Source organism: Corvus moneduloides, chromosome 6 (assembly GCF_009650955.1).
Source record: "Corvus moneduloides isolate bCorMon1 chromosome 6, bCorMon1.pri, whole genome shotgun sequence".
Classification (NCBI taxonomy): domain Eukaryota; kingdom Metazoa; phylum Chordata; class Aves; order Passeriformes; family Corvidae; genus Corvus; species Corvus moneduloides.
In genome coordinates, this window is record NC_045481.1 from 23,619,821 (window position 1) to 23,633,959 (window position 14,139).

Consider the following 14,139-nt stretch of genomic DNA (forward strand, 5'->3'; position numbering starts at 1 on the left):
TTTCTTGGTGGTGCCAAAGAACAGGACAAGGGGCAATGGGCAGAAACTGATGCACAGGAAGTTTCACCTGAATATGAGAAAGAACTTTTTTACCATGCAGGGGACTGAGCACTGTAACAGACTGCCCAGAGAGACTGGGGAGTCTCCCTCACTGAAGATATTCAAGAACTGTTTGGAATACACAATCCTGTGCCATGTGCTCTAGGACGACCCTGCTTGAGCAGGGAGGTTGAACCAGATGACCGCCTGTGGTCCCTTCCAACCTTGCCCATTCTGTGACACTGGAAAAAAATAGCAGCATACATTACCCAAGTATCAGATGGAACATTAAGGGAATACCATAGTTATTTTAACTGGACTTGACAAGAATCCAGCAACTTAATCCAACCATACACCTATGGAAGAAACTATGTTAAACTCTCGATACTGTCAAGATGAAGAACAGTATCTTAGACAGCAAAGGAAAATAGTAAAACACCAACTCAGGGCAAATTGCGTAATATTTTCTGAATTAAGAGAAAAACACTGATGTATTTGTCTGCAGCCACTGTTACTGTGGGATGAGAATAGAAAGAACTGCTTTCAATTGCCAGTTTAAACAATGGCTTAATAGGATACTACAAATGACAAATTACTGTTTCTTTACTCGTCTTTTCAGATTACTAACATGAAAGCATCACGACGCTTAGCTTTTCCTATTCCTATTGTTACTCCAAATTGTGTCTCATTTTACAGCCTAAGATAGCCAAAATCGTATCAATCTATCATTACAAATTTATGACCAGAAAAGTATCATATTCCTTTTGAATTAACACTGAAATGTGAATGAGAGCAAACAAACTACTCAAGACAGCAGCTATTTATATATACACTCATAAACCAGACAATGTAAACTTCAACAGTATTCTGCTGCTTCCACGTGCACACCACAATAATGCATTGCTTGCAACTCTTCTGGAGAGTGTTTAGTGTTTTATTACTGAGCTCAATAATTTAAGAAGTCAGTAAGCTGCCTCAATACCAAATTAATACCACTTTCTATGTGTGACTTTTTGAGGTTTTGGTTTTGTCATTAAAAAATTAAGTCTTGTTGTTATCACTGTAAAAGATTAATTAGTACTGTCCAAAACCTTCATAAAATTAAGTGAAATGAACTGAAAGCACTACTTTGCCAGGCAGTAATTAGTAATATGGTAGAAATGTAAAAGTGAAATTTACATAGATACAATTAAAAGGTGTCCCAGCAATTAGCAAATTCAAAGTGTCAGTGACTTCTATATGACACAACAGGATTTCTGCAAACCTAGCTTCATATCAGAATCCTAAGATCAATTTGCTGTAAAAATAGATTTAAATAAAGAAATCTTAAAGCATGCACTTAAATTTTCTTCTTGCAGGTGAATCTCAATAAAATAGCTCTAAACCCATGCAAAAGCCTCAGTGAATCTGCCTGACCCATGTACACAGCTGCGGGCCTCAACACATGTGCTTTGCTGTGCATGCTTAACCCTAAGTCTAGATTGTCCCTGACAATGCAGATGAATGGTTCCACCAGTTCACTGGAACTGGTCTCATTTAGGTGAAGCGTGCAAACATTTTGCAGGTATTTTGGCCTTAGTGTACACATAAAAAAACCCACAACAATAATAATTTTTCACCTCAAGGCATTTCAGAACATTTCCCTCCAATGCCCTATGCAATTTTACACTGGAAGATCAAGCACATGTAGCACAAAATGTAGATATAAGTCTAAGTAGAGAGCAAGTATGTACTGCAACAAAAACATTTTTGCAGCTTTAACTGTGTGTGATAAGATTAAAAGAGTCACAACTCTACACTGATCAGGCAGACAACTGCAACTCAATCCCTTAAGAAAACTAAATAAAGAAATGACTGAAGACAAGTGACACTCATCCTGCAGTGTGCAACAAGCAAACAGACTGCAGCATCTCCCAACAGGCCAGACAAAGCCAACGGGGGTTAGGTGCCAGGTTGCTCACATGCTGTACTTTGGAATACATTCTCCAGAGACCAACACACGCTCCAGAAAATTAAAGTCAGCCAGGATTTACACTTTTCCCTAAACAATTTTTCTCTAGAAATGACAATTCGTTACATCCCTACCACCACCACTGGATAAATCAGCATTTATGAAGCTTCCCCTGAGCTGTGCCATTACCAGACTTCCACGGGTTGCATCCAAATCCTTTCAATATTCTGCAAATACGGTGTGTTTATTAACTGCCCTTGCTCGGGGACCTTTGCAACACCCCGTACCTGCCAGCGGCTCATCGCCACCCCTGCCCTGGCGACTGCCCGCTGCCGGCCGGGCCGCCTTACCTGGGGAGTCATGGTGGAGGGGTCCGGCTGCTCCGTGCCACCGCCCTCCTTGGCGGCACCTTGCGCGGCCTCCGGCTGGGCAGCGGCGGGTGGGGGCAAAGACGGCTGGGGTGGGGGGAAATGAGCCTGCGATGGCTTGACCGGGGGTGGGATGGAGGGGGCCAGGGCGGGCTGCGAAGGAGAGGCCTGGGAAGAGAGCAGGTAGGGCTGGGGGTGTGCCATGTAGCCCTGGGCAGGAGGCGGCAGGTAGGGCTGGGAGGCGGTGGCCGGCGGGGGCTCCAGGTAGGAGGGTGGGGGCTCGGAAAAGGAGGGGGGCGGCTGGGAGGGCTGCGCCCGGGGCAGGTAGGGCTGGAGCGGCGGGGACTGGGCTGGGGGTGGCTGGGCGGGGGGCAGGTAAGGCTCGCCCTGGGGGGGCGGCAGGTAGGGCTGGGCAGGGGGCAGGTAGGGCTGGGCGGCGGGCTGCGGGGACTGCGGCGGCGAGGACAGCTCCATGTCCATGGGCACCGCCTCGGCGGGCACCGGCTCGCCCCAGTCGCCGTGCCCGCCCGGCGGCTCCTGCCCGTCGCGGTCCCGGGCCGCGGGGGGCGGCTTGCGGTGCGGCGGCTCGCGGTGGGCGTACTGCTTCTGGTAGCTGCGGACCGGCGGCGGCACCGGCGGCACGGGCGGCTGCTGCTGCCAGTCGGTGAAGGAGCTGGGCAGCGGCGGCGGCGGCAGCCCCGGCGGGGGCGGCCCCGGCGGCGGCGGCGGCCCCAGGAGTACAGACTGCAGCTGCTTTTGATGCATCTGCTGGAGCTGTTGCAGCTGGGCCAGGTGCTGCTCCTGCAGGCTCAGGAACCCCGAGGAACCGGCGGGCGGCGGGGCGGCGGCGGGGGGCGCGGGCCCTGGCGGCGGGTAGCTGGGAAGCGGCATCGGCGGAACGGCGGGAGGCGGCACGCTGGGGGGCGGGATGGGTAGCGGCGGGGGCGGGATGGAGGTGGGGGGCGGCGGGTAGTGCCCAGCCGCCCCGTACAAGCCCCAGGCCGGGTACATGGCGGAACGCGGAGCGGACACAGGCCGCGGCGGCGGCGGCGGGCGGCGCACGGCGCCTGCGCGGGGAGGCCCCACCCCGCCGGGCAGTGGAGCGTGAGCGCCGCGCCAGAGCGCCCCGCTGGGCGGGTTGCAGCGCTGCCTAGCGGACAGCTGCCTCCAGCGCGGGGCCGAGGGCGGAGGCGAGCCCGGAGCGGCAGATCCCGGCCGCCCCGCCGGGAACCAGAGACGAGACGGGACGGGACGGGACGGGACGGGACGGGACGGGACGGGGGCAGGCGACAGAGGGGAGCCACTGCGGGCCCGGCGCGGGGGCCTCCGTTGTGCGTAGAGGTGCCGCCAGCCCCTCCGCAAGCCAGGCTGTGTATGGCGGGCCTGGCGCTCCGCGGGCCGCCGTGTCCCTTGGCGGCCGTGTTCCCGTGCCTGCCCGCCGCACCCGGCAGCGGCTGTGACCCACAGGCGGTGTCGCCGTGCTTCCGCAGCCCCGCGCAGCCACAGCAAACCCGGTGCCGGCGACGGGAGGAGCGATGGCAGAGCTGATGAGTTGTAGCGATTGAAAGGTGACATAAGTGCTGCCACAGGTCCCGGTGAGCCTGGCCCCGGGAAGGGCGCACAAAGGCAAAGCGATTCTGCAGCCCCTGCGTGGGGAGGCGAGTCCTGCGAGATGATCCAGTCCCGCTGATCCATCCCCAGAATGCCATGAACGATCGTGTTTCCAGGGAATATGCTAGTGATTAACCTGAGATACAAAAATTAAAATGAAGCAGTGGACATTTGAAATTGCTTCATCCATTAGAAAAGCCACTGCATTGAGGGGAAGGAATTTTTTTTTTTCTTGTTCCTCTCTTCCCACACTGAAATATGAGTTAAACATACATTCTGTAGTCAGTTATCAATGATTTATGCCAAGTGCTGTACTCCCATCGTAGGGAAGAAGCGCGTGTGTGTGAGTGTGTGTGTGTGAATTCTAGTAGCTCGGCAGTGAAGCCTGGTGGCTACGGGTCAGCAGGACACCAGCAGGGTGATGTATCAGTGCTTGGTCTCCTTTACAAACACAGAAAACCTGAGCAATTTTTGTCGTGTTCAATCCCTAGTTCATGCCTGTTGAATCAAGGATCTCTGGCCAGTGGAGAAAGGCAGGTGTGAAGAAAAGGTCCTAAGACTTTTCAGTCAGGAGAAATATCAAGAAAACCACATTGTTAGGTAGTGAAAAAGCTTTGTCCTCTCTGGTGGAAAAGCTGGACTTTATGTTCATTTGTTGTTAAATTTCAGGAAATCCACAGAGAAGATGCACCATGAATCTTCAAGAAAATATTTGACTGTGAATTCAACTGAGATGCAAATCTTCAAGAAAACGATCTTAATTTACTACTTACAGAACTGCCTTTTCTCTTCTTTGGTATTCTTTCTTTTCACTTAGAGGCAATTATTGATCCTTTTCTATCTAGGATGGTCTGTTTAGATTTCTCTTGCAGTGAATATGACTTTCAGATTTTTAGCCTCCCATCTACTGTTCATTGTACTGATACTTAGCATTTATATACCTGAGTTCTACGGGCCAGTTTACTCACTAAGCTTTGGAAAGTCAGTTCTTCTCAAATAGGGAATTCCTGTTGCAAACATCCTTTAATTTATCCTCCTGATCTGTTCACTCTATGTGAGTTCTCTTGTGATCAGTTTACTCAGTTATTTCCTGCAGGCAGGTCTCTCCCACGATTCTTGCTGTTTGTTGTGGTTACTCAATATTGCCAAGAGACTTGTTACTTTCCTTACGAGAGAACACATGTACTTGAACACTTTCAGTGGCATTTGTTTTCCAGCCCACATTATGGAAGCCAAAATGTAACTTCCAAATAACTTGACAGATGCTTTTTCAATATTCAAATCTGGTTTGGGTTGCAGTACAGTTGACTCCCACCAGACAAGATACACTGGCTTTACCCAATGTTACCTTGTCCTAAAGCAACCCTGTTAAGTTCACATTATATCCTCTTATTATTCTATTCAGAAAAATTTATTTTTATTCTTTTATTCTATTCAGTCTGTAACATTAAAGGGTGCCATCATGTTGGTTTGGGTTATTTTTTTTTAATGGCTCATGTTCTTCCTGCTTCTAAACACTATTATACCACATTTCAGTTATCCCTCAATTAACCAGTGTCACATCTTGGATCAGCAGCTTTAATTTCTTCATCTGGTAATGCTGCACTAACCTTAAACCTTCTGGTGGCTCCAGAAAGGAGTAGAAATTATTTCCTACAATTCTTTGCATATATTCAGATTTTCTTTATGTGATGCTCCTGAATGTTCTCTGTCTTCTGAAGCTACGGAAACTGGCTACAGCAAGAGACAGGACCTTAGTGGGGAGGCTGAATTCTCTAGTTACGAAGAAACACTGCAAGCATCTGATCTCTAACTCCTGTGCAGGTTTAAACCAACTGCCAGAGTTAAGTCAGGAAGGAATTTCTCTTCTGGTTTGGACTGACAGTTCTGCACTTGTGGGAACATCAAAATATTCTAGCTTACCAAACTCTTTCCTGTGACAATGATCTTTCCTCCTCTGACACACCGTAAATTGGATCAGACACTGGGATGCCATTGTGTGCATGGAGTAAGTATTTTCCTCTGAAGCAAGTGTTTGGTACACAGGTTCCCTGGCACTGTAGGAGAAGCAGTTGATCATTCAGGTAGTCCTCTCCTGTCCTATTTATCTTCTATTTATCAGGCTCTTTGAGTTAATAGCCAAGTTTTTTGTCTTACCAATTATACTCCATTATGAAAAATTTCCTGAAGTGTTTGCTCACTGCCAATACTTTCTTCCACTCATCCTCCAACCCTCCTAACACATATTTAGCAATTGCCTTATACCTATTCCAGATTCTTCCTCCTTTTACTAAAACAAGGCAGAGTAAAAGGAATAAAATATTTCAGTTAATGAGCACATTTACTTTGATTCCTACCCATAGTTCATGCTAAATACATATATTTTCATTAAGTCCTTGCAAAAGGCATTCTGCTGGCAGATGTATGTTGCGCAAATTCATCAGGCTGCTGTGCCTTTGACTCATTCTGTGCCAGAAAGACTTTTATCAAATGTTACCATAAGTGCCCATTCCTTTGTTCTTTCTTCTCCACTCTCCTTCCATTTGGATTAATTCAAGGGAAGTTTTTTGCACTGGAACCATTCTAGTTAACTATTGACTCAAAGAAGTCTTTCAAAACTAGAATTATTCTGAAAAGCAAGTTGCAGAGATCTAATCCTACAACTGTTTCTCAGTCCTCACTTGACTAAACATGGGCTTCAAGTGTTCATGACAATACTTGATCATTAGCTTAAAGAAATGTGGATTGGATTGAGAGAACAAAACTATGGATATTATTTTTGAAATGTACGTATTATACACTAACTGTAAAATCTCTCCAGTGTTGGCTACTTTCTTCCTGGCTGGAGATGGAGAAAATTAACTTCAATTGTGATTGCCTGGAAAGGACTAAGTTTTCAAAGTGTCAGTATGCTGTTATTTCAGGGATGTTTAATAGGTGAGCCTGCAACAAGCGAAGAGCTAGCATGAGAGGTAGGTCTGATGTGTTCTCAAAGTTTCCTGCAGTACCTGTAGAGGTAGGGTGCTAGCAAGGAAGTTACTAGGATGTCAGAGCATTTCCCAAGGACAGGAAATTATCTTCACTGCATGCTGTTCAGCATACAGCCAGCCAAGTTCAACTATTATAGAATTGTTAAGGTTGGAAGAGACCTCTAAGGTCATTGAGTCCAACCATTAACACAGCACTGCCAAATCCACCACCAAACCATGTCTCTAAGCACCCACATCCACACTTTTTTTAACACTTCTAGGTACATTGATTCCACCACTTCCCTAGGCACCCTGCTCCAATGCTTGACCACCCTTTCAGTGAAGAAATTTTTCCCAATATCCAATCTTCCCATGGCACAACTTGAGGCCCTTTCCTCTCATCCTGTCACCTGTTATCTGGGAGAAGAGACTGACACCCATCTGGCTACGTCCTCCTTTCCGGTAGCTGTAGGGAGTGATAAGGTCTCTTCTGAGCCTTCTTTCCTCCAGACTAAACAACCCCAGTTCCCTCAGCTGCTCATCAGACTTGTGCTCCAGACCCTTCTACAGCTCCACTGCCCTTTTCTGGACATGCTCCAGCACCTCAATGTCTTGTCTTGTAATGAGGGACCCAGAACTAAACACAGGACTCAAGGTGCTACCTCACCAGTGCCAAGTACAGAGGGAGGATCACTTCCCCAGTCCTGCTGGCCACACTATTTCTGATACAGGCAAGGATGCTGGTGGCCTTTGTGGCCACCTCTGCAGCCAAACCAGTGTAAGGGACTACAGGATAAAGCTCTATTAAGGTTTGGAAATTTTCTTAATTATACCAAGAATATAAATTTTCAGTCTTCTCCTGTACTATACCTCCAGCATTTTGGCCAGGAAGTGTGCTTTAGCATGTTGGCTCCTGGTGACCCTCTCCTCACCACACGGCAGAGATCGTAAGAGCAAATTATATTGCTAAAAATGAAGGAGTAATGGAGGAGCTATGAGAATGCAGCTATGGCTTTGAAATACTTTCCCTCCTGCATTTCTCCGTGTGGCTTAACCATTTCTTTTCCCTCCCTCCTCTGACCACTTCCTTCCCTGCAGCAAATTCTGCAGGTCTCTGGAAGACTCTCTATCTGTAACCATTGTTCTTCTTCCTCCACAATGACTCCCAGCCCACATTAATACCTTTGCCTGTTAGACACTTTCCTTCTTGTCCCTGATATGTAACAAAAGTGATAAGGCTTTGAGGTGCGTCGGACCCAAACAAACCCAAAGGAGGGAGAGACCTGTCCTGATCCAACCCTGCCCTGCCCTCCGCCACTCTAAATGTAAGCAAAAGGACCAGGCTGCCAGCTAACCAAGTACAGAAAGGGCAGTCTGAGCAGGACACTTAACCAAACTTCATTCACTCTGCAGTGGAATAAGAGCCCAGCAATTCTGAATTAAAATCTAGACTGCTGTTCCAGAGAAAGCCACCAACTTGTGCAGATCTGATGTCTTTTCTCCTGTATGCAGATTCTGATTTGACTAAACAGGTGTGAGGGAACTTTCCAGAGGAATACCTGTCCCACTCCAGGTGCAGCAGTAAGAAACTTTTAAAATCTCTTGTGGTTTCATTCTCAGCCAGAGTTGCATCATCAGGATTTAATTCAGAATGCTGAAATCACTTTTTCCAATGGTCCTGATGCAGAGCTAGGCACATTCTTGGTACTGCCATCCTCTGTTTCCCATATGGTTCTCCCAGCTGTAGGTAATCAGAACAAGGCAGAGGAAGGATGAATAAAAACAGACTATTCAAAATAGCTTTTTCTTAGAAAATCAAGTTTAAGAAGTCAGTTTAGCATTATCCACAGTCCCATGAGCAGAGTTCCAACAAAAGAAGAAAGCAGGAGGGTTGGAATCAGAAGGATCCTTATCCTGGCTTGTAGTCCTGGCATTGATGGCTTGACTGGACAGATTAGAATCGAGGAGCTCCGTAATCATCTGGCATCCTCTCAATATTGTATCTGAGAAAGAAGGAAAACTTATGAAGACAACATACTCCACATTGCTCCCCTCCCCACTGCAGTGGTGCATTTACCCCCTTCTCCTCCTCAGGGCCACGCTACCATCTCAGGGATTCCTGCTAGGCCTTGGCCTTTGTGTAAGGAGTTGGGTGGTGAAGCATCCCTTGACCATACCAGGAAATCTTGCATGACTAAGGTGAGAACAGCACTGACTGTACTGAGAACTCCTGTTGCCTGGCTATGATGAAGAATGAGATTGTCAGTCATCCCGTGACAATCCTATGTAAGTCATGGCCTGAGTGGAATGGTACCATTGTTACCAGAGCCTTGGAAACTTGGAAACTTGGATTATGGCCAAGATGTAAAATTTATGCATGACTAAAAGCAGTCATCTTGTGACCCTATAAGTAGTGGTCTTAAGTGAGGCTCTTAGAGCTCTCCTGGACTGCCATGCGCTGCACAAGCACCTCTCTCTGAGCAGAATGCCTCTTGGTCTCAAGGCTGAGATACTTCAAGGACCGTTGCTCAAGCCTTGCCCGTTGAGAAATTCTGTGTTATTTCACTGAACCTGAGGAGAATTTTTAACTGGTACCTTCATACATTTTCATATATATGTCTTTGTGTCAGTGTGCATGCATGTGAATTGACTGAAATACTTTTTACTGAGTATAGTATGAATATTGCTTCTTGAAGCTATAATTAAGCCACTGTTGTAATTGTAGAAAACCCTACTGAATCACTTTATAAATGTTAAATCAGTCAATGATTAAGTGCTTCTAAAATCTAATTAAGACAGAGACTGTTGACCAAGTCTGGGACTAAGATTGCATGCAGCTGCACCTGGACTCCACCAGGAGTTTGGAAGGCAAGGAGATCCTCACTGAACCTGGTGACTCAACAGGAGAACCCTTTGCACTCCTGGTCTCCGTGCAAATCATTCTAAAGTGATTCTAAGTTGATTTTCCTTTGTATGTTTCATCCATGTAGTAACAGAATGAACCTTGCCATTGAATTCTGTTAAGTTGCACTGCTACAAACTTATATTAAAAGCTGCTTTTGCTAGTGTACCTTTCTGCAAGGTGATTCTTCAAGTGGACTAAAGCACTCGTGACACCCATGCAGCAACAGGTTTACAAGCAGACTGAATAGCAAGAAGCTTTGTTGCATTTCTATCTGCAGCTCAGATCCCCAGGAAGAAAAATATTACTTCTGATAGTAAAAAGTCTTCATAAGGTTGCTGTTATTCCTCACCTTAAGCTCAGCAATCAGGCATCTCAAAAACTCACCACCTCCAGAGAAGGAAAAAAACCTGTAGTTTTGTAAGATCTGACTTAGGATTTAAGAGCAGGTCACCTCAGAGAGTGAAACTTTAGACATTCAACATATAATTCACAGAATCATTTAGATTGGAGATCAGTGAGTCCAGCCTTTGACTGAATACCACCTTGTGAATTAGACCATGGCACTAAGTGCCATGTACAGTAATTTCCTGAACACCCCCAGGGGTGGTGACTCCATCACCACCCTTGGTAGCCTATTCCAGAAATTCATGGCCACAGTGAATAAGGGGAAAAGGTGTTTTGAAAGAAAAATCTTTTGAGCCACATTCTAAGTATAGATCAGTTAAAACTTTACATATTTATAGCAGTCAAGCTCCTCATTTCCAACACTAGTATCCTTCTGAGCTGGTTTGGTTTTTAGCTAAGAAGTAAATTCAGTCTCTTAGCTGAGGGTACACAAAGCTACCAAATAGAATATGGAACAAGAATGGTTTTTCCTCAAGAACCTGTAGAATGCATTTGCCTGGTAGTCCTGCTGCTGCTGCTAAGTAAAACTGATCTATGGAAACACTGGCCTTAAGGAAACTACTTCTCCAGGTAAAGACAAGTGAACATGTGGACTGCAATAAAAGAGGGTCTGTGACCAGTCTCTTCCCAGCAGTAGATGTACTTCAACTTCTGTGTACACACCAGGCCCTTTACTGCAGCCTGCACTACAGACAATGAGGGAGAGAAGTACATGGTGACAGAGTCTCTGTCAGACAAGGATTGCACTGGGCAGGGTTCCTTCTTGTCAGGGGGCCCTTACCTGTGCCTGGAAATATACATTATAGGCACTCCAGGGATTTTTCGTATTCTCCGCTTGAGCTCTTTATCCACTGTGGCCACAATGTAACATTTGTGCTGCAAAAGAAGAAGGCAAGTCAGATTCAACACCCACAGAACCCACAGAAAGGAGTCATGGCTGACCAAACGTTCCTATTCAGTGAGCTCACTGAGCACAAGAAGGCTAAGAGTCCTTAGCAAGGCATTACCAGGACTTGTACAGAATTCTACAGCAGACTAATAACATCCTTCTGCCCATCAAAATGGACCCAAGAAATCTCTGAAAGTCTGTCCAGCCTTTCAAGCTGACAGTTTGCCCATCCTAAGTGCTTCTTGATGCTGTCCTATACAACAGGAATGCTCAGGCAAGATAATACCTTGCCCCAAATAATGTCATGCTAAGGACTGAAAGTGCCCCTTGGTGAGATTTTATAGTTACTTTGTGGGAAATTTAAGTCAGTCAGCAATTAGGAGCGTTCAGGAGTTTTTAGTATGTTAGCACAGTATAGAAAATGTCAGAAAGCAAAATACCTGAGTGACCCTCTGCACCAAGCAGTCATCGGCGTAGGTTCCTTTGTGCATACATGGCAAGCGTTCAAACCGAGGGTCCTTGGCAATTCTGTGGGGACATAAACAGCAGCATCACAGCAATCAGACCAGAGAGTACAGTAACACAGTATGGAGGAAAAAGAACAGCCCTTCCTGTGATACACAGAACATTGTTCTCAGAACAAGGGCTGAAGGGATGGAGTAAATGGTAGACAAAGGTCAACTGAAATGACCTACAAAAAAAGAATGCCATTTGTCTAGTTATTATAGCTTAAGTATTTCTTAGTACTGGTTTGTTGGATTCAAAATCTGTACAATGTTAGGCCATTGTCAAACAAAATAATCTGAAACAAGTTATCTGTGGGAAAAACTAGAACTTCTGGCATCTGATCATTTGTACCATGAATAAAGGGACACTTCACCTCCTCCCTAAAGGGCAACATCAAAGCTGTTTAGGGTATGCACTCATACACTTTACAACACAGCAGGCCAAAATAAAAAGTAAAGAACAATACATCTGAGTGGGGAGCACAAACTACACTGGACTAGTTTTGTACATATCACACAATAACCTGTCTCTAGATTATCAGTACTTGGCACCTACTCATACAGGAATAACACGAAGTATGAGTGAAAGGTTCTGTAAGACTTGGGTCACTTCTTTATTCATTTCCAGAAATTCTATAATTAAAATTTTTTTTTTTTTTAGAAACAGGAAAAAGCATTACTTTAAAAGTTGTAAGAGGTTAAAAGATTTACAGATTAATATAGTGTACTCATACCTAGCATTTAATTTCTAAAACTTGAGCCATTGTACTGATCTCATAGAGCCAGAGAAATGAAACCAAGTTCAGGACCCTGCAACAACCTAACCACTGGTGCAGGAGCACCAGTCACAGTGGGCTGAAGACCTCCGTAACATCCCAGCTCGGCTAAACAGAGAAGAAGAGGGGGAAGGAGGGCGATTGGTGTGCTGCGGTTCCCCTTCCAGTCCGCACCAGCAGCGGGCTCGGCGGGGCCACCAATCCCCACGGCCTTTCCACAGGCGCCTGCTCGCTCCCACCTACCCCCCATGCCCCGACACCCCCGCAGCGCCGCGCAGACGGCGAGGCCAAGCCGAACTGAAAAGCCGGAGTGTTTGTCATTATTAAAGCGTTAAGTTCTAGAAATAGAGAAGAACACTCTGCACCTACCTTAATGCCACACGGTACTTCTGTCCTAACTTCTCGATTTCGCCCATTACGCAATCTGTGATACATGGAATACCTAAATGCAAAAAAAGCCAGTATTGAAACAAAGCAGTATTTATTCCCAGACCCCTACATACTGGCCACGTGCCATGGAAACATCATGGAACACTATAAGGTATTACTTACAGTGACAACTGATAATGTTGCGAGGTGATGAAATGTAGAGCTACTGAGTTTAACCATGCCATGGTAATTTTAATTTTTTAAGCTACTAGTACTCTACTTTTGCTGAGATCAGCATTTTAAAACTATTACTTGACTGAAACCAGAGACATTGTCAGGGTTACCATAGCTCCATGATTATAGCACATACTCTTTTTGCAAGATTTCTGTTATTCTCAGCCAGTGGCACAAGGCTGACAAAGCACATTATGAGCACACTGTGGCACTCTGTGGTCAGAAGAAGCTGTGAGTGGGGCAGACACTCACACTTGGCATAGAGACAGTCCATCATCGACTGCACTAGGTCCAGTTTGGCCTTGATGGAGAAGTTGATGAAGTTAGTGTCAACCAGGATGTGGTAAGGGGGGCCCAGCTGTGTATTATACTGGAAGAACAAGCAAGAGGGATGCTGGGGGCTGCCAGAAAGACAAAGAATTCAAATCAGTTAATTGCATTTAACATCACGTCCAATCCTACAACTTGCACAGAATAAAAGAGGGATAATGAGCAGAAAGACCCATCAGGCCTCCTGCTGCTTCCCAAGCACAATCCTTTGGTTTGGGGCACCACTTCTTACTCTGAGAGTCAGAAACACCACCAGTTCCAGCCTGCAGCGTGGCCGGCCCTCCCGCCTTTCTTCTCTCCCTCCCCAGTGCGTCGGCAGCACTTACACCTCCCGCTCTTTGATGGCACTCGGGTCCTCCTTCTTCTTCACGGGGGCTTTTGCGCGATCCTTCTCTTTACTGCAAAGAAAGACAGGCACTACTTGGGTACAGCGACAAGGAAGGGCTGCCAGCGGCGGAGAGACCTGGGCCGGGATCTCCTCCCGCCTCTCCCGAGCGGGACACGAGGCCGCTCCAGGGCCCCGCGGGGGACCGGGCCCAGCCGCCGCCACACTCACAGGCGCTCATCCCGGAGGCTGATCATGCGCTTCATGACCGCGTACTTCCGCGCCTTCTTCTGCTTCCCCTGCAAGGACACGGACACACGGCCGCGATGAGCTCAGGAGAGACCCGGTGCCAGCCAGCCAGCCGCCCCCCGGCCCGCTCCCGGCTCACCATGCTGATCCTGCTGATCCCGTCGGTGCCGCCGCCACTGCCGGTGTCCCTGCTGCGTCACTGGCCCCGCCCCG

The 14,139-nt window shown here is 47.0% G+C and overlaps 2 protein-coding genes across 7 annotated transcripts in view; both read right to left on the reverse strand.

The window, feature by feature from the left end:
* Positions 1–3,405, reverse strand: part of YLPM1 (YLP motif containing 1) — a 44,786-nt gene extending 41,381 nt beyond the window's left edge. For 3 of the 6 annotated variants that reach the window (XR_004240588.1, XM_032110704.1, XM_032110705.1), the window contains exon 1: positions 2,341–3,405. Coding sequence is in view for 5 of the 6 variants with exons in the window: in XM_032110704.1 (XP_031966595.1) it covers positions 2,341–3,369 (1,029 nt within the window). In the remaining variant the exon portion in view is untranslated. The remainder of the gene's footprint in view (positions 1–2,340) is intronic. The other 3 variants (XM_032110702.1, XM_032110701.1, XM_032110700.1) reach the window with 1 other exon arrangement.
* Positions 3,406–6,879: 3,474 nt separating this feature from the next.
* On the reverse strand, positions 6,880–14,137 carry FCF1 (FCF1 rRNA-processing protein). The gene is made up of 8 exons (XM_032110943.1): positions 14,066–14,137; positions 13,909–13,976; positions 13,679–13,750; positions 13,275–13,423; positions 12,789–12,861; positions 11,578–11,665; positions 11,030–11,124; positions 6,880–8,941 (listed from the first exon to the last, which is right to left on the reverse strand). The coding sequence occupies exons 1-8, from the start codon at positions 14,066–14,068 to the stop codon at positions 8,893–8,895; spliced, it is 597 nt and encodes a 198-aa protein (XP_031966834.1). The 5' UTR covers positions 14,069–14,137; the 3' UTR covers positions 6,880–8,892.
* Positions 14,138–14,139: the final 2 nt, after the last annotated feature.

Excerpts from the sequence above, each read along its gene's own strand:
- FCF1 (XM_032110943.1), bottom strand. Across the intron at positions 13,751-13,908 it reads AGCCTCCGGGATGAGCGCCT|TAAAGAGAAGGATCGCGCAA; the intron begins GTGAGTGTGGCG and ends CTTTCTTTGCAG. Across the intron at positions 12,862-13,274 it reads GGACTGTCTCTATGCCAAGT|GTATTCCATGTATCACAGAT; the intron begins GTGAGTGTCTGC and ends TTTTGCATTTAG.